The sequence below is a fragment of the Micropterus dolomieu genome, linkage group LG15, assembly GCF_021292245.1.
Source record: "Micropterus dolomieu isolate WLL.071019.BEF.003 ecotype Adirondacks linkage group LG15, ASM2129224v1, whole genome shotgun sequence".
In the NCBI taxonomy this organism is placed as follows: domain Eukaryota; kingdom Metazoa; phylum Chordata; class Actinopteri; order Centrarchiformes; family Centrarchidae; genus Micropterus; species Micropterus dolomieu.
Window position 1 is genome coordinate 7,674,457 of NC_060164.1, and position 27,752 is coordinate 7,702,208.

General features: G+C 42.4%; 2 protein-coding genes across 10 annotated transcripts in view; one reads left to right on the plus strand and one right to left on the minus strand.

The window, feature by feature from the left end:
• The window catches only part of fhip2a (FHF complex subunit HOOK interacting protein 2), a 38,703-nt gene extending 34,141 nt beyond the window's left edge, over positions 1–4,562 (plus strand). For all 6 annotated transcript variants that reach the window (XM_046071504.1, XM_046071503.1, XM_046071506.1 and 3 more), the window contains 3 exons: positions 956–1,096; positions 1,502–1,605; positions 1,694–4,562. In XM_046071504.1, coding sequence (XP_045927460.1) covers positions 956–1,096; positions 1,502–1,605; positions 1,694–1,805 — 357 coding nt within the window. In that variant the 3' untranslated portion in view covers positions 1,806–4,562. The remainder of the gene's footprint in view (positions 1–955; positions 1,097–1,501; positions 1,606–1,693) is intronic.
• Positions 4,563–4,585: 23 nt separating this feature from the next.
• On the minus strand, positions 4,586–27,305 carry srfb (serum response factor b). Of its 4 annotated transcripts, none has more exons than XM_046071066.1 (8): positions 26,226–27,305; positions 22,099–22,365; positions 11,035–11,272; positions 8,659–8,820; positions 8,252–8,353; positions 7,373–7,570; positions 7,191–7,267; positions 4,586–6,644 (listed from the first exon to the last, which is right to left on the minus strand). In XM_046071066.1, the coding sequence occupies exons 1-8, from the start codon at positions 26,874–26,876 to the stop codon at positions 6,549–6,551; spliced, it is 1,791 nt and encodes a 596-aa protein (XP_045927022.1). In that variant the 5' UTR covers positions 26,877–27,305; the 3' UTR covers positions 4,586–6,548. The 4 variants fall into 4 exon arrangements, with proteins under 4 accessions (XP_045927022.1, XP_045927021.1, XP_045927023.1 ...); XM_046071065.1 differs by having other exon boundaries at positions 8,659–8,823; XM_046071067.1 differs by having other exon boundaries at positions 7,166–7,267; positions 8,659–8,823.
• Positions 27,306–27,752: the final 447 nt, after the last annotated feature.

A 27,752-nucleotide genomic window follows, 5' to 3' on the forward strand; every position in this document is an offset into this window, starting at 1 on the left:
CAGACCTAAACCCAATAGAGAATCTTTGGAGGGAGCTCAAACTCCGTGTTTCTCAGCGACAGCCCAGAAACCTGACTGATCTAGAGAAGATCTGTGTGGAGGAGTGGGCCAAAATCCCTCCTGCAGTGTGTGCAAACCTGGTGAAAAACTACAGGAAACGTTTGACCTCTGTAATTGCAAACAAAGGCTACTGTACCAAATATTAACATTGATTTTCTCAGGTGTTCAAATACTTATTTGCAGCTGTATCATACAAATAGTTAAAAAATCATATTGTGATTTCTGGATATTTTTTTTTTAGATTATGTCTCTCACAGTGGACATGCACCTACGATGACAATTTCAGACCCCTCCATGATTTCTAAGTGGGAGAACTTGCAAAATAGCAGGGTGTTCAAATACTTATTTTCCTCACTGTAGATAGGTCCTAAACTGGTTAGTCTAACTTTTAGAACCAGATTCCAGTGAATAAATTAAGGTATGTGCATGCACATCAGCACAAAATGTCAAATGAAGTCAGAGCTGTCATCTTTGTTTTAATTGATTCTTACCACAAACCCTTATTTCTTGCTGCAAGAGAAGAAGTTTCACTGCCATTTAGCATAAATGAGGTCCTCTAATGCAAAGGGGGGGAGAAAAATTGGGAGAAAATGCAATTGAGCTGCTCATCTTGCAAATAAAATAACAAAGCAAAAATAATGAGCTCCCACCATCAACTCATTTGACAAATGATGTTAGATGGGAATTATAAAGCTAAATGCACTTTTTGGCAGCTCTTAGGTTTCTAGTAGCATTTAGGAAATCAAATGTAAGAGGCAGTGCCGTATTCAAACTTCTCACTACTCTGGCACTTTGTTATTAATTCACAGCAGTTCTTCTACACACACTCTAATCACCAGTTCATTTCCTGTGTAGCTTTATATATGATGCCCTCTCTGTCCTCTCTGTCCTCCAGCCCTACGATGTCAACCTGCAGGTGACCGCTGTGCTGTCCAAGCTGTCTTTGTTACCACACCCCCACTTGCACGAGTACCTGCTGGACCCTTATGTGAACCTGGCCCCTGGTTGCAGGTCTCTGTTCTCTGTCATCGTCAGGGTAAGACTCCTGTTGTGTGTGTGTGTGTGTGTGTGGTATCTTGAAGTGTTTAGCTATTGAAATTTTAACACGTAATCATGTTTGAGACAATTGTTAGAGAAACACTACTATAAGAACCAGTGGAGTCTCACTTGCAATTTATCTTGTGAGCATGCTGCTACTCGTGCACCTCTGTGCCTCTTTTGTTCTGTGAATCAGCCCGACTACTTTCTTTTGAAATCTAGACCAGTAACACTCAGTGTAAAAGGCAGTTTAGAGGCCGGGGGAAGAAGCACATTTTCTTGTCTGTTTGTGATAATTACAGCAATGTCTCCAATGAGTGTAGTAATGATTTATTTCACCTTGTTTACCTAGGGGATGGAAGCAGCGCTGTGGTGTTTCGCTAATTGTTTTTGTGTGTGTCAGGTGGTGGGAGACCTTATGCTGAGGATTCAGCGCATCCCGGACTTCACACCCAAACTGCTGCTCGTGAGGAAGAGATTATTAGGTCTGGAGCCAGAGGGCATCACGTACGTACTTCCACGTGGTTCTGTGCTCTTACCTGTTGAGTTAACTTTTGGAAGGCACGCCTGACCTTTCTGTCTGTCCTTCCTGTAGTATCGACCACATGACTTTGCTGGAGGGGGTGATCGTGCTGGAGGAGTTCTGCAAAGAGCTGGCGGCAGTCGCCTTCGTCAAATACCACGCAGCTGCCGCCTCCTCGCCGTAACCTTGCGGCGGTTCATCCATCTGCCTTGGCCAGGCAGACAGGTCAGGATTAAACTGGGCCTTTGGGGTGTGCAGGCACCGGTGGCACAGGGTCGGCAAAACATTACCACTAACTGCTCATCCTGCAAGACTGTTAAAGCCCACACGGACGGGTTCATCGCTCTCCCCCCCCCCCCCCCCCCCCCCCCCCCCCCCCCCCCCCCCCCCCCCCCCACTTGGGCTCCACCATAAAAAGGGTGTGGTCTTGTTTTTGAGTAGGTCAGAGCACAGACACTGCCCGGCTAGCAGAGGAATAAGAGGAGGAGGATAGAGGTCAAAGTGCAGAGAGATGGTCACTGGACTTATTTTCAGCCTCTGCGTCCTCCCATCTTTCTTTCTCACCAGCCAAAAAAAATATAGCCCTGTAATTATTATATCAATAAGAAAATGTTTGTCTATTTATTTTCTGTCCCGTTCTCACCCTTTTGTAAACATCATTGCCTTAGTTTGAAATCGCACCTTTCAGTTACAGATGATTGTTTCCTTTTGAAACATTTTTATTTCTACTACTCATGCGTTGTCTGTTTGAAGACAAGAGGCTGTAGAGAAAAATGCCCACCACCTTCAAACCCCTCTATGTACCTGTAGTTACATACATATTGAGCTGCAGTATTTACGATACTGCACTCGTATTTTATATGCCAAGTCCTCTAATTTATTTGTTTGCTTTCATGTTGCCTTTTTAACTGTCACATTAGGATAAAATTTATTTAAAAAAGTAAGGACTGACTAAGCAGATGCTATGTACTTTATCTGCTTACCTTGTCTTTTCCTCAGTTTGTCTTTAAGTGTTTCTCCGCTCGAAGCTCACCTGTAATCATCACCACCCAAAGATGTCACCATCCGTCACATTTTGTCAAACGAAATGGTGAATTTTGCAAATGATGTGAATTTGCACACGGCTCTCATTGCATTGCACTCATTACATTATTCAGGTTCATTTATGCTTTTTATTTGTTTTTTGTTGCTTTCACGAAAGATGTCGTTGGCATTTGTGTGGGAAGAGACATCTTGTTTTTGATTCCACATAAGTTCTGATATTTTTATTTTCCAGACCCAGTGTTGCATTTCTCACACACCAGTGTTTATTTTATGCAGGAGATACTGTGTTATTGTCTTTTACAACATTTATAATTCTCAATAATCAGTTTATAATGTTGATGGGAGGGATGCGGAGCACCAAACCTCTTTATTGGATTTTGATCCCTAAAACAAAGCTGTGTCTACATAGTTATTCAACCAGTGTGATTCTAACTTTTTGTTGAAATTATCCTGTAATTCATTGGGAAAACGCAAAGATTAGAAGAAAGTCTGAACTAAACTACGTCATCCCCCAATATTGTTAATCATCTCATGAGCCCTTCAATTGCTGTCATGGCGAGCTCTGACGTTAGTTCATAGGTTATCGTGACTTCCTATGAGGTGTTTGTATTTACTGGCAGTATTACCTTTTCATCCTGATCTCGAATGATCACGGTGCTGTGCATTGTTGGAACGGGTAGTTTGCTTGTAATCAGTGATTCATTACGTTTGAATTGGTCTAAATCAAGATGCTACTTAATATAACCTTGATTCTTGTCTTCTGTTCCAGTGTGAATGTTTCCATGATTGGAAAGCGTGTTTGTTTGGCGAGGAGTTTGTTTATGTGTGAGTGTAACGACATATTATTGCAGCGGAGAATGGACGGAGTCTCGTTGAGCCTTGAGTCTTGTTTGTTTTTGTTTTTTCCCCATTTCTTCTGCTCTCACCTCAAACCAGGCACCTAAACAACATTATGCAACTGCTTGCATGGAATCAGATTTGCACATTGTCTTTCTCCATCTTTGTTCATTATGTAAAGATACAACACAAAAAGCTTTTGTTTGTTGTTTTTCTCCAAATGTTTTGTTTCAAAAAACCAAAAAAAAAAAATAATGTAGGATGGTACCAGGAGTAACATTTCTATTTTAATGGGAAACTTTTTTTAAATTGTCAATCATGCACATTTTTAATCAACTCTTTCCAACACGTTCTGTACATTTATATATTGTATGTGTATAATAGCAATAGAGATATACTACCTGGCGTAAATGCATGCTTATTCATAATTTTTCATTGTTGAAAGAAAGAAAGAAGGGAAAAAAAGGCAGTCCAGCCATCTGTGATGATTCCTCAGCTGTCAGCACTTTGTTCTTAGAAGACACTGACGGGGAGATACGATGCCTTACTTCACACTGTGGATCTCTGAGGACTCCTGGAATCGACGAGTAAGGGGTTTCTGATTCACTACGGCCTGTTGTGATCTTATTATGCCTCTCTTGTTACATAGACTTTGTTTTGTTTGTGAAGATGTAAAGGACTCTCAGTATAGTTAAAAATCTGATGCCAATGCATTTATTTTCGTGTGTCAGCTTGGACCAATCACTGTATGATGTTGCTGCGTCTTTTTATGTCCGTCGCTGCTTTTCTTCTGGTGTGAAATGGGATGAGTTTCATTATACTTCTTCTATCTCATGGCCAGTTTGATTTTGTGACTGTGCAATGCATAATTGAAACATTAAGGTAAGGTGCATGCTCACTCCTCCTGCCTCACAGAGTTCTTGTAAGTGATCACTGCAGTCTCCAGTTTGCTGAGGCACTGGCTCATTAATTCCTTCATTTCAACACGTGTTTCATTCAGGACAAAATGGTTTTGTTTAACATGCTCCGTCCCAATAAAAAAAAAAAAAGTTCTTCAGAAGGAGATGGTCATTATTTAAACAGTTCATTGTGTTTTATGTTTTTATTACAAAATGTCTGTACAACAACAAAAATACACAAAATAACAATTTCTTTCAATGACGAGGTGAAAACCACAATCTGTTCAATAATCTTTTTTTTTTTTTAAAATAACATTTTTGAAAAAACACCAGATGGGGCAAGTGAATGTCTATAACCTGTAATTGCTATACAATCAGCCCTGCAGGATGACATGACATCATGTATAGGAACAGACCGGAGAACACAGAGCGTGAAAATGACCTCTTGCCAGAGAATAACTGAACAGCCGTCAGCGTGGGTACTTTATTCTTTGTCATATTCTCTTTGGCTCCAAGCCAGCCACGCTCAGTCATCCAGCCAATTCTGTAGAAATGAGTCAAATATCTCACTCCCTGGGCACAGCAGAGGACTGTATGACCAAAGTCATGTGAGGTGGTCTGGAAATAAGTAAATCCTACATTTCCTTTGCCTTGCAGTGATTTAAAAATCAGCCATGGAAAAAGAGGCACTATGGTGCAGAAAGAAGGCTCTCAGTCTAATAACTCTTTCTCATTAATGATTGCTGAGGTACATACTGAGATTGCAGTCAGCTAGGGTCTTACAGTTTTAGTTCAAGGAGTATATTAACACTTGAAAGCACCTGAAGTCACTTCCAAATTAAGAGATCCTTGTTCTTAAAAAAGAAATATATTCATACTCATTACTACTGTAACACTACAGCAGAGCAACGTCAAGTGCTTCCATTACCAGGAAACACTAATGCTTTGAAGTGGAATTGCAAAGTCTATACAGTGTCTTATCAGGCAAGAGCTTTGTGTCCAATGCCCTGACTCAAGTCAGTAGTAGCATGACATAATTAAAGTTCTGCAGTCTAGAGCGACAGGTTTACAATGGATTTTTAAACAAAGTTGACAACATTTATTTATCCGATGTCATGAAAACCTGTTTGTAATTTCCATCAGATTGTCATAGATTTTACAATTTCTACACTTGGGAAAGTGCCAGATCAGGGCTTCATTAGGAAGCCTCACATGCAGAAATGATGTCAGACTAAATGACCATGCCATCAGCTCATTGAAATCTTCCCAGCTAAAGTAAAGAATGTTAACAGTACACCATACATCTTATGTTTTACATTTTGTGACTGAGCTACTTGATCCTGTTTGAGGGACAGTCCTACAAATGTCACAATCAAAAAAAAAAAGTACAAAAAACATCCAGCGTTCTTTCTCCATCTTGTAGTGATAACTCCCAAAGGCTTGACAGTATCAACATGATGGTATATTCAATTAATTTACATATACATGTAAATTCATTTTCTTTATGCAAATCGTTTTCATGTACATACAAAACCACTACGTAAAAAAAACAACTACATGCCGTTTCACAAACTAAACCAGGCGAAAAATAAAAGTATCCATTTAGAAAAAAAACTAAACGAAAAACTATGTACATTTCCAAATGTCTCTTTAAGTCAATAAGCGTCTCCCCGCCCATTTACAAACCCCAGATATGCGTGCACACAGACACACGCTTGTGCACAAGTTGCTCACACTGGAACATTCAGACAAACAAATGTCTCTTTGGCTGGTGTGAAGCTGTGGCACCTTGCAGAGTGTGTGTACATGTAATTACACATTTGCAACAAAAAAACAACACGCTTACACACAAAAAAATAACCATCTAACGGCATAGAAAATATGTTCCGATGATGGATGTAGTGATATATTTCCTATGCATTTGCGAATATATATATATATATATATTTATATACCAAAACATACTGTATAAGGGTCAGCCACACATATGCCCTTTGCTTGTGTGTGTGTGTGTGTGTGTGTATGTACTTTAATGTCACATTCAGAAGTGTAATGTGAAATTTTGAAGGAAGGCATCAATAAATAGAGACGTTGATCTGTCTGTGTGTGTCCCCGGGTCTGCTATGTTAAACAGCTCCATCCGTCCATCAGTCGCTCTTTGAGTTCTGTGTTGCGTCCAGGTTGACCACCTGGAGCTCTGTCAGGTTACTGCTGCTGCCGCTCGATTGCTGTCCAATCACCATCTGGAACATGACACAGCGAAGTCAGGAGACAGTACAGACAGCCAATCACAAGCCATTATATCACACAACACGGATGGAAATCCTGCTACGCTGCATGCTGGTGTAATGCTGTAATAGATGTTTTCTTTAATATTTATGTTACTTACTCTATAAAATCATATTCTGTAGAGTGCAATTTAGACTATTAGGATAAATGTATTTCTTTAAAAGACCACTCCAAATATAAAATATAATCTAAAGTCTTACAATCTTTCCAGTTGTATATAATAAAAATACTAAAGTAAATTAAAAAAAATTCTAGTTCTGATTTCCATGCCCTGCTACAGTAGTGTTTTGTTAAGTCTATTGCATGTGTATTTTGCTGCAAATCACAGTTAAAACAAGCTGCTAGCTGATCATTCACATTCATTAAAAGAGGCAACAGGTGACAACTCTGTGGCCTCTGTGTGCCAGTGCTCTGTTAGGATGCATTAGTGTGGTCACGTGGCATGCTGGTTGCATAGGGAATATGAGAGTTTCACTTGTAAAATGAAGATCTTGCCGTACTGGGTGTAGCTGCACCGCAGAGACGGGGATCTGGACCGTGCCGGGTGGTGCTGTGAGGAACACCTGAGAGACAGCACCTGGGGGGGGGACATTGTTTTTGCTCTGTAATTATTTATATATTACAAATTAATTTGTCGCCCAGTGAACGGTGTGTGCTCAGTGTGCAATGCTCAGTGTCTCACCTGTGTCTTGGCCCTGCGCGTGGGACACCTGCATGGCAGAGGCACCCTGCGAGAAGGCGTTTAGCACAGCCAGCCCCCCGTCAGCCAGACCCGGCGTGGACGCGTACATCACTGTGTGGGGGCTGGGGTACATCATGTGACCCGCCACAGACGTTGGCACTGACGAGGTGACGATGGTTGCTGGGAGACTTACTGTCGCTGGAAGGAGAGCAGGGGAAGGAAGAGGAGGAGAAAGCACATGTCACACGGAGGACAAGAGGTGTGTACATGAGTTGGACAGCAGATGGCGCTTGATATCTAATAAAATTCAACTGCTAACTCCTACTTGTGCAGTGAGTAGTGCCACAGTAACAGTCCTCCAGGACAAAATTCACTCCAAACAGGAGCAGAATGAAAAAAAAAAAAACAGTGCGAGCAGGAAAAATATTAAATAAAAATAATTTTAATGGATTTTCTTGTAAAAATCTGCAACAAACAACACTTGTTGCTGCTGTATATCATTAAATTACATGATTTTTGGTAACTGCAAGACATTTTCTCATAATCTCTTTCCACCATCTGGAGCACCACGTTGCATTGTTTTAAAATCGAGCTGGTTCTCTAAAAAAAACCTCTTCCAGGGAGGTGTTTAGGAAACTTTAAGATGACCTGAAGGAGACATTACATTAACTAATTTAGCTGACGCTTTTATCCAAAGCGACTTCCATTTGCTATACATGTCGGAGGTCGCACGCCTCTGGAGCAACTAGGAGTTCAGTGTCTTGCTCAGGGACACATTGGTGGATGTGTCACAGTGGGGAATTGAACCCAGTTCTACCACACCGAGTCTTATCCACTGCATTATTACCACCCTTTCTTCACAGAGGGGATTTTGCCTACCGGTTGTGGATGCGTGGGACATCTCCGGGCTGCTGTCACTGTTAGAAGTGGACTGGGTGTTGTGGACCTGGATTGCCTGGAGCTGCTGGGGAACCCCTGCTCCTGAAGACACACAGAGGGAATACAGCCACTACAGTAAGTCATCAAACATCCCACACGGGGAGGATGGGGAGTTCAGCAGTGGGGGTGGCATATGGTAGCACTGGCAGTAGAGGCATTGGCAGTACTATTAGCTGAGATAGATCAGAAGAAGTAGTCGTTAATATTAGTAATCCTAGCATTGGGTGCATGATTATAGCCATGGCAGAAGAGGTAGCATTAGCAATACAAGCAGCAGCAGCTCTGTGATGATATGAATATGATTAGTATAAGCAGGAACAGTCGTGGCAGCATGCAGAGCAGGTCACCTGTGAGGGAGACAGCAGCAGGGAAGCGGAAGACAGCCTGCTGTCCCTGCTGTGGCTGCGGGGCGGCGGCCAGGGCCTGACCATGCTGCCCCTGGAGGGCCAGGGAGTGCTGCTGCAGCTGGCTCAGAGGAATGGTGGGGGTGCCGGGGGGGAGAGGAGTGCCTGCTGGAGGGGCACACACACAGGGGGGAATAAGACTAAATACGAAAGGAAAGTACAGTTAAAAAAAAAAAAAAAAAAAAAATAGTGCTAATAACTTCATTTCAGCCGGAGTACATTTCTACAAATGTTTACAATCTTTTTTTCCCCCTATTCAGTCAAAAGTCATCCATCTAGCAAGTTCTAGATAATTGGCTAGATAACACGACTACTGCGCAACAAAGCAGGCAGCAATGTGAGTCTTTTTACTGTTCTAGTAATAGATATTAAAGGTGCCGTATGGACATTTGTCCATGTGTTCGTCATTTGCTTTGTTGAAAGGTTAGCGACACTAAATGGCCAGCGGGATAGCTGAAACCGATTGCAGGATGTGAATTGCCCTGCCCGTGTGCGCACCCTTGCGCATGTGCCCAATACAAACAAAACAGTCAAAAAGCCAAAAAAGCTTTGCTTCATAGAGTTATGTGGTCAAAACCTCCACTGGGTGCTTTTACATTGGTGTAACACTGTAAATCAAAGTTTAATAAAAGGTAAGTGAAAATAATGCAAATGTTCAATAACACTTCATTTTATTACATACAGGGTTGCTAAGTCAAGTGACACGTACTGCATGACTGTATTAAGTGGTGATTAAGTGGTTGGCAAGCACTTTAAGGCACTCAAACAAGTGTGTTCAAGTAATTTCTAAGAGATGTAAAAATTAATCAGCAAATCCGTTATGCGACATGTAATATTCAAATACTTCTAACAATATGTGACTTTTGTTTCTTTTCCAATGTTGTATTTCTATTTGTTTTTGCTTAAAAATGACAGATCTTTTATTTTAGGACATGACTCTGGAGATTCACCCTCACATTTGGTCATATGCTCCAAAGACAGTTGCTGCAGTCGGGTGGGCAGACCCTGTCAAGCTGTCAACTGAGGAGCTTTTAGTGTGGGAGGGTGTGTTGTTCCACCTGGTACTGCTGCTATGTGCCAGACAAGTGGTGAAGAGGAGAGAGGGCGTGAGCAAGCAGAAGAGAGGGAGAGCGCAATGGAGGGAGGGAGAGGGTGGAAAGAGAGGGAGGCTGAGAGAAGGAAGAGGAAGGAAGAGAAGGACAGAGAAAGAAAGGGGGGAGGAGGGGGTGTCCCTTCAGCTGTCAGTCAAAATAACATACAGGAGCCATTAGTGTGCCCGTTCGTTCAACTGTGGCAGGGCGCAGACAACTAACACACTGTAACAACTAGCTACTGACATTACTGCCAGTTCCTGGAAAATACAACGCTGAGTCTGCTTCACCGTTACAACACAGACCGTATACGTGATAACAACAACATACATCGTAGAAAAGATTGCATCATCAGCATTTAAGTGTCAACCAGCCATTTCAAATTGTTCGTCCTTCTTATACAGATGAGATCATATGAAATTAAATTATCATGAAACTTAAATATTCTTCATGTCTTTGGGGGAATTGTGACCTCTTGACCGCCCGCAGACGTAGACCCAGTATTTCCCAGCAAACCCAACATAAAAAAGGGAGTGTAATGAATAATTACTGGGGCAAGCCAATTTAGAAACTTCAGGGATCCCCAAATCAGAGCCTGCTGCCCTTAAATCTTCATCGAAGTTGGTGCGGTACAGATCCCATGTGTTTCCGTGTCTGTGAAGTCTCCCTTAATGAAGGGTCATGTCTAGTTCAGACCACTCTGTCACAAAGCTCCGGCTCCACAACGTACGCCTTGATTATAATTTCTGCACAAGCCACCGATCCTTCATTGAATATTCATGACTAATTATGGGCCGTGTTCGTCAGCCCTCATTGCCAGGTCTATTGTGTCCCTCTCACCTAATTATTCCTATCCCCATCCTCAAGTGACAATCAAAGGCAGGCCCAGTCGCCAATAGACGTGGCTTCCCTGGATACTGGGGGCTTTGTAAAACCTGAGTGCGGTGAGTGTTGGTGACTGGCTATGAGGGGCTGTTGTGTGATGTAAACAGCTCGAAGAGAGAGAGAGGCACGACCACCCCAAGATGACGGCTGCGGTCATGGCCCAGTGCCATTCAAATTCTAATCACCTAATAAGCTAGACAACACGGTGACATTAACAAAACATGAACGCCTGCAGATGAAGTGTCAATTTGATTCTAAAAAGGATGAGGTTAAGACAAACGCTCCATAAAGAAAATTATAAAGAATTGTAACAGAGCTCAGGATGTTGGTTTTGTACACATACCGGGCATAAAAGTGAAACCGCCGGGCAGCTGCATGACCCCCGTGGAGGCACCGGTCTTCAGGACGGTTCCGTTGGCACTGATGTTGCTGCTGGCGGAGACGGGCGCCAGGTAGTTGGTGATGGGAAACGAAGGTCCGCTGCTCACCTGCATGGTGGTGGAGGTGGTGGGTACTGTGGACTGGGTGCTGCTGGTAGTGCCTGGTAGACTGGCTACCGTGAACGTCGGCTTCAGTGTGTCCTGTGGGAGAAAGCAAACACTGAGTAGGAAGACAAGGGACGAACATTTGATTAAATAAATTAGTACTGGATTATGTCAAGGAAGAAGACGACTTGCAATACCCACACTATTTAGTATGCCAGAAAAAGATTTAGTATGGCCCAATACATAGTTTACCAAATGCAGTGTGCCACAAATACCAGGATGTCCTATTGCATCTGGTCACATTTTGCAGTATGCAAGCAAACATGCTTTCCTGGCTATTCTGACCCACAATCCTCTGCACAGCATGAGTAGTATGTCCCAAATATATGCATACTGCATGCAACAGTACGTACTTCAAAGCAAAAAGAAATACTATGCAGCATGAGTTGAGGAGTTTCCCAGCAATTTAGGTACTTCCCTAAACTCCGAGGACTCGCAAAGAGAATGACGACAAGTTAAGTGTCAGAAGCTGAGATGTCTTGACGAGTGCAATTGAACTTAATGTGTAAAATCAGTGGAGTGCCCCTTTGAGATTCTATTTTACCTGGAAGATGATAGTATTTCAAACTGATGCACTAGTACTTGCTCCATTCTGCTCTAAGCAATTTATTCCAGTGTCTGCAAAAGCAACATCAGAAGAGATTTATATGCGGACACCAAAAACAACACCATTAATAGGGCTTTTCCTCCTTGAGCAACTGAAAGCAGGGTATAATACTTATACACTGCACTATTTTCAGGGATCAATGGATGGATGACAAAAACCAGAGTGGGTTTTAATAGACTGAGGGTGAGTGCAAATGAGGGTGAGGGCAAAAGACATAAACAAGGTAGATGAACAGGCTGGGATCCCTCTAATTGCAACCATATGTAAAATACTAAGCAGTGTTTCTCTGAGCAATTCCATTCTTAAGTCTTAAAAGAGCAATACATTGCATTAAGCTGGAGAAAGAATTTTCCAGTTGTCAACACTGAATGTAGGAAATAGTGGTGATAGAAATCCTGTTCAAATGCTACTCCAGAATACATAATGCCTGAGAGAGAAAAATATATACAAATCATACCAGCTGTGTAGGAAAATAACTATGTATCCTCTCTGAATACTGCGACACACACACCTGAATACTCACAGCATCATCCAATCATCATGCATCCAATCAATCCAACTCCACTAAAAGGAGTAACATACTTCTTAACACCCTTCTTCCACTCATATTTTGTTGAGTTTCCATGACAACTAACTGACCATAACCAACATGGCATCTCAGTAAAAAGCGTAGAAATCAGGCAGATGACACGCTCACATAAACTTAAGATCAAAAGGAGGTGAGACGTAGCATCGTACCGTACGCTAATGTGAACATCCATTGAACAACAGAGCAGGATGTGTTGGTGAGTGGGCTGCATGATAAGAGCAAGGTAGGCGTTAGGCCGGGACTATAAAGCACATCTAAACCTACCATGCCTGTTTCTACGCACTCACACACACTTATCGCTTGATACTACTACTGATCTGTAATAGCAGTATGGGAATAGGCCTACACATTAGAAGGCAAGAAAGAGCTTGCATTTCCTGTGGGTTCAATGCTCTTTGAGGGTTTGATTAAACATGGATACAGAGACATTGCGGAAACACATCAGTAGAGGTACAATGTTCTATATTGATTATGTTAACGAGGGGTATGATCACAAGTGGGAAAACTATGGGAAATGTGACAAGGCAAGAGGAAGGGCCCTTCATGAAAGAATGGGAGCAAGTCAATACAAATTCTGTGTCCCAGTTCAATGGCTTGAGCATCTGATTCTCCATATAGTACAGAGTAACACACTGTCCCATTTCAAAGGATCCTCCAAATCTGGCGAGGAAACGCAGCCTTATGTTGCCCGAAATATTGAGGACACAACTGGTGTGTCCTTTGCAGTACTCAGTATCCCAAAATGCACCGTGAACTCTGCTTCGAGTCCAGCCAGGGACTTATGTTGTATGTCATCATAGTTGTCATTAGGGATGGGGATCGATACCCGGTTCTAAAAGGGTATCGATACTGCTATTGAGACTAGCGGGTCCTATAATGTAACGTTATGTCTTGAGCGTCAAAATCTGGTTTAACTTGAAAGGTATTAAACAGGCCCGGGACTGTTTGTCATCAGGCTGCAGCCTCTGTTGCTCTCTGTCAGCTTCTACATAGACACACACAGCGGCCAGCAGAGAGAGACGCCGCTCTGTCACGGTGAAGTTAAGTTAGGTCCAAACCACTGAGTTGCTGTGTTGTGTGGGTGCTGCTAGTAAACAGTAAAGCTGTGATGAGTGATCAGTATTTTTAAAGCAAATTTTCAAAACATCTGTTTCAATATTTTAAAAAGCTCCGACAAATTTTTAAGACCAATGCTGAGTGTACTTATCCAAGGGACTTCACTTCCATCCTCTAATGGTTTCACAGTTGATAAAAAGAGAAGGAGCAAACACGTAGTATAAATATGTGTATAATAAATAGTTTGTTAAACTCTGTGTTACTTGAATATTTTTCACTGTGCTCCTAAGTTTCTTTGTGTGCTAATTTTTTTCATTTAGGAGCACATGTGCTCCTTGGGATAAAGGTTAGCGTAGAACTATGGTCTGTAGTCTTAAAATCTGGCACATTGTAAACTCAGCTGCTGGCTATAACAAACCAGCCGCTCGACCAGGTAACGTTACCTGCAGGCAGTGAACACTGCAGAGAGGAAGAAGAGGAAGGACTGATACAGACCAATGTCTTAGTTTTTATTCCATCTAAACGTCACACACTATTGTGATGTCAGATATTGAGTTTATATGTAGTGACTTTGCTGTTGTAAACATTAATGTTGCTGCTCTAGAAACAACATTTAGCTGTATTTAAAATATTAAAGTCTAATCCTATAATCAATTTAAAAACAGCCGGGCAGTTAATATGCAAACTTATTTTATCGCAAGTCATGTCATCTCAATATATAACAATGTTATTGCACACTGAATATTTTCCTCATTCCCTGCAAGCCTACCTCATGCCCGTTGGGTCTGGTCTTACCAAATAACCGTCACCAAATAATAATATCAATAGTGGTATAGATAAAGAATTGGATCGTTAAGCAGTCTCAATATCAATAAAATTAACGTACCCCATCCCTAGTTGTCATAGTTCAATAGTCATGGAGAGTACAACATTGCGAGAACAGTTGTATAATGTCCTCCAAGAAAATGAATAACCCTGATGATGTCATTAAATCCTGGTGATGTCATCAGAATTACATGGGCTTGAGCATCGAGACTTTCACAGAAAGTCTGTGTTACAAACTGAAGGGTGTGGAATTTGAAAGACGTGGGCAGGGAGAGTCTAATAAAAAGATGCTGTCTGTTTTATAGGGGCAACTACTACTGCTCTGCCTCTCTGCTGGTTTAATTTTGACAAATCCTTTTTTTTTTTTTTTTATTGCTCTCCTAAAAGTCTACCAACTTCATTAAATGTGCAGTACTTAATCAGTAGAGCATGCCTTTAATCACTGGGCGATACAGATAAATTAAAGTTGTCTGTATTTATTATCAACCTGGTACCCGATCTGTTAGTTGTCCATCATATATCATCAGCGAAATGTTACGCACTATAAACTCTGGTACCATGGAATTTGGGTGGTATATGCACCAAGGGAGGCCAACTTACTTTTGACAAACATGAAAATGGTAGACGTCATTAGTTTTTGGTTCCGAAGGTGCAGCAGTATAACAGATGAGGCGAGTGAATAAAACAGGTTCAGTATCTGAAAACTCTGCACCATGTGTCACACCACACAGGCTTACAATGAGCAAGCGATTGGAGTGCTGCAGCCTATAAGCTTGAAATTCTGAAAAGGCACCTTCATATTAACAACAGAAAGGTAGTGTAGAAGCAGGCCAGGCCAACTTCTCCTCGCAAAGCACTATTGGTTTTTATATGTGACTAATTACATGGGTCAGAGGTGGAGGATCCAGCAGGGACTCCACTGATAAGGCCGTCCAACCACACACTACCATGCAAACATGTAGCTAATGACGGGCTCCCAGTCTTCAGCCACATTAATATTACGATGTGAGTGAAGTGTAAAGGTAGCCTGCTAGTATGGCTCACTGCAATGACTAAACAACAAAAAAAAAATTGATGAGTTAAAAGGTGTCAGTTAACTCAGTCTCCTGGGCCTCGTGACGTAAAAATAGTTAAGCAAGTGGTGTCTTATACAAGCTGCTCTGAATCCACACGAGTATACAAAACCAAAACTACGCAGTGCTAAGAAGGCAGTTAGTTGGTCTGCAGCTCAGTTCCAGGCCCTGCTGACGGGCTCCGACAGTCCAAGGTCCTTTACCTCTTTAATTAAACAGCAGCTGGAAAGTCAGAAGGGGGAGGGCCACATAGAATAAGCACAGAGTAAGTGTTATTCTTTATTCTAGTATATTTTGTCAGTCTATCCCATATTCATATATTTATGTCAACTGTATATTTGTCTTTGTTTGTCTACGTGTAGCACCTTATTTCAAAAACAAATTCCTCGTACGTGTAAAAACTACTTGGCAATAAAAGCTTTTAAAAGAGGCGTGAAAGTTGTTAAGCCCTTTCAACCAAAAAGGAAAACTTAATAAATTCACATAACAATTCCTGAACATCTACCCGTCATTCACCACAGAGTGATTACTGACAGTCAGTCCACGACATTGCTGTTACCACCTCCTCATTCTCCCAGGAGACACAAGTCAATAAGAACAGTTCTGCATCACACTGGAGATAAAGTACGTCAAGAAAGCTATCAGTCTTTTTTACATTTCCCTCCCTTTTTCCCCCTCTTACTGGGTCTGAAGTGGGGCTGACTGATGCCGTCGGCCTTGTCCACTTAAGTTATATATCTTTAGTTTGTCATCTTTCTTAAATTACTCATTTCATTTTTTTTACCTTCATTGTCTTTCTATCATTTCTTCTGTAATGTATAAATGTGATGAATCTGACAACTTGTAATTTAAAAACCTGCGATAAAGAAGAGGAGGGGGGAAAAAAGACAGCTAACAGTGGGGTGGTAGCAAGTAGCGCTTTTTAGCCGCAGTAGTAGCAGAGAGTGTGTGTGGCGGGGAAGCAGAGGTTCAGGACAGGGGACAGAATAGAGGCGAGAGTGCAAACAGCTGAGCGTACAGACAGCTGGCGGGAAACCTGAGCACCTCTGAGGGGGAATTAACCCTTTCCCAGCCAGCTGAGGCAGCAGGAGGCCATGTGTAAAGACAGCCGCCATCTGACTCTTGGGAGTTCTCACCATTGGGGCCATACAACAACAACAACAACAACAACAACAGAATATCTGTTACCGACTGTGATATTTCATCTTGTGCTATTGTTAAAAGAGATCATGGCTCAATAAAGGGACAAAGTCAGTTTGTTCCTGTTTTTCCATATTATACTGTTACGTCGCTGCTCTTGCTTTGCCCCCACGCCTCTAGTCAGGACAGATTTTGGCTTCAGAAAGTGTAAGCCAATTGACTTGACTCTTAGATTACCACATAGGTTATCAGACTGCCACTATCTCTGTGACCTACATAGCGAGCTTCCCCTTGCCTGCTGCTTTGTCTGACCATGTCCATGTGTCTCCTGTTCAACTGGCCAGTTGATAAACAGCGCTGGCTTGTAGTTCAGAGTCAAGGCAGTGCATAGTAAACATAGGCCACAGTGGTGTAATGCATTCCTTCAGACCAGGAGTGAGAGCAGGGAATCATCCCTGTCATGTAGCCAAAGCCACACCACCGTCATTTCCTCCTCAAGTTCTGTCTACCTCCCGCTCCTTCTAATACACTCTTAAACACAGAGACATCTCCATCACTAGTAAAAAATGGGCCCCTCAATTGTAGTATTCAAACATAGGAAGTCTGATTAGTATCTAACAGCTGAGACAATTACTCGCTTAATCATTTGCAGCCATTTTGAAAATGAATGATGAAGTCTTTTTTAAAGCAAATGTGCCAAACTTAATACCCTAATTAAAGCTTTTTAAATTGGGAGGATTTGCTGCTTTCCTTAGTTTTACTAGACTAAACTGGACTTTTTCAGTTACAAATACTGGGAACTTGTGATGGGGAACTGACTTATCTGGAAAATAGCAGGCAAATTAAGTGAATACAACCGTTAGTTGCAGCCCTATAATACATATTACTCTATACTTCATTCTATTTGATTCTAGTTGAGTTGGATATTCTGAGTTATGACTATAACGATTTGTATAAGCCTGAGAGGAAATGGTGATGAGATTTTCTTTCACTTATACAAAAGTTGGTTTAAATTTTATCCCTTTTTTACTACTTGTTTTCAAAAATCAACTTCAATACTTCTCTCCTTGCTTTGGAAAAAAAACACACCACTTATTATAATGATGTACCAGAACGTAACAAATGAAATCACAATTTATAGTTGTGCGCATGGAGGGCTGAGTCGTCTAGAATAAGGACTCACACCACACAGCCACTGAGAGCACCCTCTACAACATGCTAAGTAATCAGTTTTACAAGAGAGAGAAAATATTTTACTCCAGCAATAGAGATCTCAAGTACTACACATTCTGCCCATCCTATAACCACAGTGAACATATGAGACATCCTAATACAAAAAGGATAAGGAGCTCTTTAAAAGTCCTTTCAAAAGGTTGGTTTCCAAAATGTTCTGTGTTCTCAAGGGTTCTATATATGGTAAAAGAATAAAAGCCTCTATTGCCCTCCTAACATTCACAGACATCATACGAAAGACCCCGTTTTAAAAGGAGAAGGACATGAGAGAGTAATTAAAAAGAGAAGGACACAAATGACTCCCTATTCATCAGAGATTAATCATTCCAAATTGAAGGTGACAACTGGCAGGCTAGTCCAGTGTTGGTTGGAGAGCCCATTGTGCAGTTTACTGGTGCCTGGTCCTCGTCTAATCTCCCATTTGCTGGCTCCGATCTCCCAGTCTGTCACCCTGCCAGCAACATGGAATTTGCAGCTCCATTTGGGACTGCTAAAAAAGGCAAGGCAGCCCAAGTGGAGGAGGTGCAGCCAATGGCGGCTGACCTGTCCAGTTGCTTGCTGTAAAACAAGCGGGTGGGGGGGTGACATAACGTTGCTTTCCTCCCTTCTAACACAGCCAACACACTGCTCTCCCTCTGACACCACCACCACCACCTCTCTCTCTCTCTCTTCACGCAGTCTGTTTAAGAGCAGCCTTGTGATAAGAGCACATATCTGAGTAAATTAACTTTCCATTATCTCTGTGATTCTCTCATGTCACCTACTTCAAGCCACTGCTCTGCCACAGCGGCAACGTTTAGACTGAAGGACGGAAGAAAATTGGAAAAAGAGAAATTACTATCTTAAGTACCGTTCCCCATTTAAAACCGTGAATTAATGATCAACTCACTGTCCTTTCTCTAGGGCGACAAATTCAATTGCATACACGTTTATATGTGTGGAATATGTTAAATCTGCAGGGAAATCAAACATGTCAGCTGTCGGGCGGGACGGTGGCGTCAGTCTGAACGTTTTCAGAGGCAAAGACAATATGATCTGTGCTAATGAGCAAAGCAACAGAAACTTCAACAGGATTACAACAGCACTGACAGGAGGGGGGGGGGAAGAGAGAGAGAGAGAGAGAGAGAGAGAGAGAGAGAGAGAGAGAGAGACTCTATGATACTGAGAAATCTATCCTAAACTAGATCCTCTATGCAAACATGAGTTGTGGGATTTGCCATCCCCTTCCAAAAATAACCCGAAAGCACAAAAACATCTGCACTGTAGGCATGTCTGATATTAACACGCAGCCACAGAAGCCATAAACAATCCAAAGATCTATGGGGGGATGCCACAATAACAACAAATGTACCCTCTCTTTGTGAAGTACTGATTGTTGTAAACCCCTTTTCCCTTGACCTACCTCATTCACCACAACGTCCGACATTGCGTTTCCCAGAATGCCTTTCTACAGCTCTTAGAGGTCTTCAACGTTTTGCCTTCAGCTGTTGGTTTTATGTGCTTAATGTGTGCTCCGAGAGCATCAGCAATAGAAAAGCCAGGGTTTACCAGACAAAGTGAGTCGAGCACCTTAAACATGATATCATGTTAACACTGCATTCTGCTCAACTAAATACACCATCTCAGTGGAGTAATACACATATTCTTCATTCGGATATATCAGACCACTCAGCAGATGATGAGATGATAATAATGTGACTCGCAGCTTTTTGAACTCAAACACGCACAAAGCCAACTACCAAAAAATAAAAATTGTGGGGTGACACAAAGCATGACTCTGAAATTGCACAACCTGTTGCTCACTAGTTCAGGAGAAATTCAATATGATTTACTCGAGCATTGGGCATGTTTTTCCATGCTGAAATTCAGAGGGAAACCTTCTATGTGAAATTCATCCATGATGTTATCTGTTAAACATTTTGGGATGGTTTTGTTAGGCTTTTATTTTGGTAGACTAGCACCAAAACGTTAAATATTGATTAAAAGATGCACAGATCCAATCCACCAGAACAGTATCGGTGCTGAAAGCCGACACTGCCATTTTTAATCGGATCGGATATAAATACAATTTCTTACTACAACGTAATTTAAAAATAATAAAAAAAAAAAAGGGGGGGGGGTTCAGCTCAGGGCTACTGACTCCCATTTAATTATCACAGTAATTCCTAGAACATAATGCATTATTTATCACTTTATGCTAGCTACTGGATCAGTACTCTGTATTGAAAAATACCCTGAGTTTAGGTATCATAATCATTATCGGGAGATTAAATGTCGAATCAGTAGATCTCCAATAAAACATTTTAAAGCACTGAAAAATTCATCAAACTTCACTATAGCAGTGTGGATGCAGAGTTACATCACCAATTGTATTTTGTGATCTTTCCATTTATCAGGAGTTTTAATACAGGAAACAAACTTCTACACGAGAATTTCTACTGTCACATGACTTCATGAGTAATGCTTACAGCCCTAAATCCCGTCTGCTTCACTTATCTCCTAAGCCTCTCACTTCTGCTGCTCCAAAATGTCCTCCACTTCCCCCACCAGCCATTGCAAACTCTGAACTGTTTAGACTAGCTCCGACTGTATGTATGACATAGTACGCCCTTGATGGATAGTGTCCAGACGCTGCAGAGGTGCATGCATCGGACCAACTGCACACAAGTGATCCCTTCGAAATCCGCATCCACCTGCCACGTCCTAACCATAACAGTGCTGATCCTGACATAGATCACGCGGTGACGACTCTTAGTGTGTCCGTCTGTGAGCGGTGTTCACAGGGCCACTGCTGGTCTCCCACACTCACAATTACAGCGGGGACAGAGGCCACAGTGTCACTGCCAGCCACCTAAATAGACGTTACGTTAAACTGGACATATAGTATCACTCAAATGTTTCAGTTCCACCTGCTCATATCTACATCCATACCTCCCTCCATATCACTAAATGAGTGGGGGGGGGGGGGGGGGGGGATCACAGGACTCCAAAGACAGCTGCAGCTTATAAGGAATGTGAGGGGCCTCAGCCAAGAGAGCAGGCAGGGAAACCATACCATATATGGCAACAGAGGCAGAATCTAATTTTTATCAATGAGGAGAGCGGGCATGAGAGTGGCTTAACATGCAAAGGTTGATCTCCCATCCTTGACGGTGTATGGTACGTGTTAGTTAGTGCCTTGTTAAAACAGCACGCAGGCAAATAGGCCTGGAAGTGTCCGTCTTCAAAGGGGTGTACTTAAGCCGTGTAAACAGTAGAGGGAATCTCGGCTTCCAGCATGTGATTGCACCAAGGTGTGGACAGCTAAGTGTGTCCCGAGGTTGCAGTAATGTAATGGGAAATACAGGGCTTTTCATTTGGGATGAGAATAGGTCACATAACCTTTTTTATAATTATTATGGAGGATTTCAGGATAGAAATGGATTATTTGAAAATATCCTACATCCTAAAGTTAAAACTTATTTCTGTCATGGTGATTTATTAGGTTAACCAGTTTGAAAACTTCACAAAATGTGTGACCCAATATTTTCTGAAATATAAAAGTTCTGTTTAACTTATCTCAGTGTTTCACCCATGAACACAAGAGAGCACCATCCCAAAATCAAAGATAAACACCAAAGTGCTCCATATAGCAGGCTACATGTTTCTCACCGTAACACAACCCAGACCTGCTGTGATTTATCTTTGAGTGTTACAAGGCTTTCCTGGAGGAGAGGTCAGAAAGGTAAAGTGTAGACAGCTCCCTTTAGTAAGTAGTATAATACTCTACATATTATCTGGCTCTCCTTTCAGTCTGGAGCTCTTTGAAGGACTACTGAAACTTTTTGGTTTAATTAAAAAAAGAAAAAATAGACTTGGTGCTCACAACCAAACCACAAGCCCAAAACAGAAGCCTCATATATAACAGGCAAAAGTTCAAAACTGTGTTTACAATAGGACAAAGATTTTTTTCCACAAAGCGGGTTTGATTTATTTGCTCTCCTCATTTGCTTCCCTAGCCTTTTTTGGAGAGATTTCCCACTATATCCATTAGTGACTCTCTATGGTGCTTTATCAGTTCTTTGTTCCCCTTTTTTAAATTCACACTGCAATTTATGTCTCCATTAGAAGCAGACAGTCAGTAAGTAACAAAGACTTCAACTTGAGTACCATTGTTGCTGAAAGAAGGGGAAATGGGCTGTGGCAAGTTACTGAAATGGGTGCATTCGATTTCGGGGATTCACCGCTGCGGCCACACTATGATCTACCCTGAAGAGATGGAGTGTATTCTTAATTTTTTGTCTTGACTGCCTGGGAGACCGGTCTACAACAGCAGACCTTTCCACTTTTTGATTTTCACCTTTGTGTCGCCCATGCTCTCCGACTCAGACACCTGGTAGGTGAGGTCCGTCTCCTCAAAGCCCGTAGCACTCATGCGCTGGTCCATGGAGGGGTCAGAGCGTGGTGGTGAGTCCGGTGAGTTGAGGCACGTTTGGATCAGGGCCTTGCCTGTTTCACTTGTGATCATGGGTTGGAGTTTGCGGGTGGCAAAGGTGTAGACGTGGCCCGTTTCACTGGCCACAAGCAGCAGAACCTGGGTTCCCGTCAGGGTGGAGAGTTCATAGGCCTAGGAAAGAGAAAGAACAAAATTCAAGTATCTGATAGAAAAGATAAGCGAAGAGTCAGGCTATAATTCAAACATCAGAAAGACATGGTTCACCAGATTGGGAAAAAGTGATCTATATTGGAAAAGGAATATAAACATCTGGGGGGAAAATAACCTAGCCGTGAAAACTCTAGGATTAAAAAAAAAATATATATACCACTGTAGTGATCTGATGTATAGCACAAATGAAGCTAAAATAACATGAGATAAGGTTCCCGGAATAGAGAGTGTGATATTGCTGAGACTGATTGCAGCAGGGGACTCTTGCACGGGAAGGGGAGCTGTAGTAACCCAGTCTTGATGGAGGACATGAGGAATTGTTCTAAACACGCAGAGGTAGCTGGTGAAATGTGAGGCCATCATCGCAGTCTACCGCCTTGTAGTTCATTATACGGCATGCAGACATTCAAACTACTCGGTGTAAAAGGAAAAGCACAATGAGATTCAACTCCATCAGTCTCTCTCTCACACACACACACACACACACACACACACCCCAAGTCCGCACTCAAGAGTGAACTCCTGACAAAGCCTTTTATCTAAATGACTCATAAGTTATGTGGAGGATGCTTCTGGCGCTGTGAAGGCATAGCGCCATCGCCATCACCTTGGTGAACACAGTATAGCCGGAGCTTGCTCATAGATGTCCCATTGTAATCTGGAGTGCAATACTCATGTCAGGCAGAGCAAGGAGGAGAAGAAACACATTCAAATTTAAAGGATTATATTGAGCTGTTATAAAACCATGCATTCATGCTGGTCTACTCCATCACACTCTAACAGTGTGTTCGTTATGGGCCGTATCTGTCCTGTCCTCTGTATCTGGCTGCATGCTAAAGCCGATCATATAATTGCCCTTTGTGTGATATAATATGACAACAGAGCACAAGAAGGCTAATGATGACCAACTACTGCTTAGTGGCTGTTTCACCTGTTTCACCTGAGCACTTCCTAATTATGTAGAGGTTTCTGGTGTGTGTGTGTATTGAAGAACAGTGTTAAAGAGAATCTCTGGCTGGTTGTACAATTCACCTCACTGACCGCTAATGCAGCATTACAGATCCATGTAATAAACTACACAGTTCCAGTCACCCTTTTTCCACTACCTTCTCCCTTGATTGGCTCTGCAGCAGCTACAGAATGGTCTCGAACAACAGAGCCCCGTGTTTGGCCAATATCCAAGGCAGAAAAGGACTAATTTGTCAACTTAAGTGTACTCGGCGGCAGCACAAACTAGACCTACACAACGCCTTAATAAGTTTCCTTGCTCTGAGGATTTTCTCATTAATATTCATGACTGCAGGGTCAACTCTGGCTCCAAAGTGGTTCCTCTGTCACACAAAACATCCTAGTTGAGCCTATGTATCAAATAAAGAAGGAGCATAAGTTATATCCAAGCATGAACTTAGATGGTTGTAATTCAAAACAATAAAAAAATGACTGGCTTTTTTCAGGTTTTATCTTGTTTGCTGGTAGTTAGAACCTTGTTATTACACAGTTGCTAGTTTAAAACTCTGGGACTGCCTCAACAACTCCTGTAGTTGTTACATTGCAAATTCAAAAATTGTAGCTTTGCAAAGACACTTGCATGCTAAAAATAAGTCAATTACTTGATTGACAGACAAAGAATCAACAATTCTGATAATCTTTTATTGGCTGACACCAATTATCAAGACAAAATAGCAAATATATTGTCTTGTTCCAGCTTCTCAAATGTGAGGATTTGGTGCTATTCTCTGTTTTATATCACTATAAATTGAATAACTGGATTTAGGATGGTTTGGTCACCTTAGGCTCTGGGAAATTGTGATGGACTGCAACTAATGATAATTTTCCCTCTGGATTAAGCCTGTTTTTTTTCCCCTTTTCTTTCTAAATTTATCATTGAGTAAATAATAGTTAATAGAAATGCTCGTGAGTCCTTATTTAGCTCAAAGTGCAACTGCCCAAAAACCCCAAATACTATATTTAAAATGCTATAAAACCAAAAGCAGCGAGCCTTCTCATGAAAGAGCTGGCGGCAGTGAATGTTTATCAACCAAATAATCATTATCAATCTACTAAATTAGTTGACTGACCTATCATGTCAAGCGCAGGTGTAAATCACAACATTGATAATGTCTGGATTTGATCTATTAGAGACAGTTTCAGAGCCCTGGTATTGTGCATGTTGGCTCACTTGCATGTCTTATTGAGGCAATTAAATGGAACTGAGCCACACTTTTTTATTGGTAACACCGGTGCTCTTCCTGCTATGACATGTCAAAATGTCTGCCACCAAAACAACCTATTAAGCACAGTAAAAGAAAGAGCAATTATTAAAACATGCCATTTTACTGGATAAATAATGGAACAACAAAAAACACAAGTATTAACTGAGTGCCGCAAATTGAGGCAACAAGCTGTGTTGTGACAGAAAGCACATAACCTAAAGCTTATAGGTAAGAAGAACAGAACAAAACTCCTATGCGTCACTCACCACATCCTTCACCATGAAACTAGTCTCATACTAGACACCAGTTTGAGACCAGTCTACTATGAATCTTCCCACTCCACCCACCTGTCAATTTCTGCAATGGCTGACATAGTGTGGGCAACATTTTCAAAAATCCCCATCCGCACAGTGTGTCAAATAGTGTTCATGCTGCCAAGAGCCTACATAAAGACACCTCAGTTTCCACGACAACAGTCCAGGATGCATTAAAAAAATAAATAAATAAAAATAGATAAATAAAGCAGAATTCACAGTGCAAGCGCTTCGGAGTAACATGAGGAAAACTAAAGCGTGGCTAACAACTGTTTAAAGTCACAATGAAAAATGGCCACAACTGCTGGGCTTCTGGTCACTGGCTGACCTCTTCCCCAAATAATCAACTTTAGGAAATGCCACATGTGAAATGCCTGGTCACTGATGCAACTGTATACGTGAATGGTGGATTTCCAGTGAAATATCGGCTTTGGTACTACACATAGTAGACAGTAATGGAGGCAATTATGACTACCATTGAGCCAGTTCTGTCATCTTTCACATCAACTGCTTATGTGCCAGATCCAGCTAACAAAACTGAAACCAAGACGAGTCATCTCTGCATCAAAATGTACTCTGCCATAATGCATGCACAGACAGTCCCCAGCTTCTCTCTTCTGTTTGAGTGCTCTTTGACTGTCCTCTGATCGGTTTCCCTGGGGTTTAGTCAGCTGTTGGCACCTACAGGCCTGGCCCGCTGCTGCTCACCACCACATGGATGCTGCCTGGCAAGCAAAGCCCTGCTTCACAATGACACAGAGAGAGAACAGCCTGTGCACTTAGGGCTACTGATGGGAACTACTTCCAACAGTTCTAGGCCTGCCTTGTCGGTGTATGAAGGTGTGCATGAGTGTGTCAGGAAATCTGAGTGTGTAGGTGTGTGTGTCTGTGTGATAGCTGGGGTGGGCATGGTCATAAATAGAACTGTCATTTGCTCAAGTCTATTTAAAGCACATTTCCTCTCCTGAATGTTCTGGCTTCATCACATCCAGTGACTCAGTTTGTGCCACAATTGTTTGTCTTTTAGAATAAACTGATATTTGATTTACTGCAAGTCAATAAGTCCTTTGGATATAATGTAAGCCCACTATTGACCACATTTCCTGTCTTGATTGTGGTTAATAGAATTACCGATTCAGCATTCCCCACTGGTATTATCTGTACTGTTTATTGACCTCATTGTTATGAATAATTACACTGCACCATACTGAAGTATATCTAGGCCATCAACATCTAAGTGACACTCAAATAAAATGTTACTGTAGTTGGGTGAGATCCAAATCACCTGACTCACCTTCTTCATAATGCCAGTCTTCCTCTTGCTGAAAGTTGTGTATCGTCTCAACTTGTTGTCAATAAATTCCATCTTTATCTTCACGCGTCCACGTGTCTTCTTCCCCGGCTTTGCCCCTGCGACCCCTCCGGGCACCATGCCGTAAGCTCCGGGAGGTACTCCCACCTCTTGCCCAGTCACCGCAGCTTCCATCTCCGCTCTCTCCCGCTTCACCCCTCTCCTGCTGTCCCCGAGTGAACCCACGGGGTCATCATCGTCCCCGGAGTCCGAGTCGTTTTCCGAGCCGCTGCACAGAGGAGCGCTCTCTCTGTCCGGATCGAACCTGGTTCCTTGAGCCAACACAATTCCCGCGTTTAACCCCACCATGTTGCCCTGGATGGCGGTCTGCAGAGGGCTCAACCCAGCACCGTTCCCCGGTCTCACACCTCTCGGACCCCCTGGACCATTAGCCCCCAGCATCCCTGCGGCGTCTCTTTCCCCCTGTCGCCCGGCAGCACCGGCGCTCTCGCTGACACCCGGTAAAGCTTGCCCTGCTCTGACCAAAACGGGACGGATCCCGCTGCCGACAACCCCCGAACCGTGTCCTGTGGTACCTCTGCCAGAAGCTGACCCGTTTCCAGATGGTGCCGATCCAACCCGGCTCGGTAACATTCTATTTACTGGACCGAGTCTCTAGAACACCAGCCAAACGAGCTGGGAGCGCGTTGTTTCGTAAACGACTGATAACACGCCTGGGCCACAAAATGTAAACAAACCAGGCCAGTTGACGATTTGTAGACTCCAGGAAATTACCGACACAAACTTTCGAAAGTGATGCTGCCCCCAAGACCCTTCAACCCCGGATCAGTTTGTTTCACCCTCCTCCTCTATTTCCAAAACTCGGTGCACTTTCTCAAAAAGGAAAACGCGAAGAACGTCCACCATGTCGCTCCGCCATCTTACGTGGCCTAGTCCGCACTGTGAGCCGAAAATAACGCTAGTGACTGCCTGTTAGCATCCATTTGGTCATTTTTCCGCCATCAATAAAGCAATATTTATCTCTTCATTGTTCAGGGACGCATTAAAACATGTTATTTCAGAACAACGTTTACGTCCGCGGAGTGATATTATAATACAGGAACTACCTCCCTCCTTATAAAGAGATACAATGTTTCCTTATTTGGTGCTGTCTCTCCTTATTTGGTGAGTCACAGCGTCGCCTGCCGATTGGCTGAGGATTATCTGAGTAGCGCGGTCATTGGTCGATAAGGCATGCTCATTGGAATAAATACCAAAATGGTTGCGCTACCGACAACGTCACCGTGGACGGGCAGAGGCACCAAAATAACAAAACATCCAACCCACCCCCCCAGATTGTAGACTACTATGTCATACCACAAATCATGCTTTCCCAAAGTTTTTATGCCAGAATATCTCTTGATTTACCGGTGTTGTCTGAAACAGTTGAAACGATTCTGTCAAGAGGAATTGCTTTTTAAATTTAGATTGTACAGTACAGATTTTGTACAGTGATGTATTACTGTTGGT

Excerpts from the sequence above, each read along its gene's own strand:
- srfb (XM_046071065.1), bottom strand. The coding sequence starts at position 26,876 with ATGTTACCGAGCCGGGTTGGATCGGCACCATCTGGAAACGGGTCAGCT. Across the intron at positions 8,824-11,034 it reads CGGTTTCACTTTTATGCCCG|CAGGCACTCCTCTCCCCCCC; the intron begins GTATGTGTACAA and ends GTGCCCCTCCAG. Across the intron at positions 6,645-7,190 it reads CTGCGGTGCAGCTACACCCA|ATGGTGATTGGACAGCAATC; the intron begins GTACGGCAAGAT and ends GTCATGTTCCAG.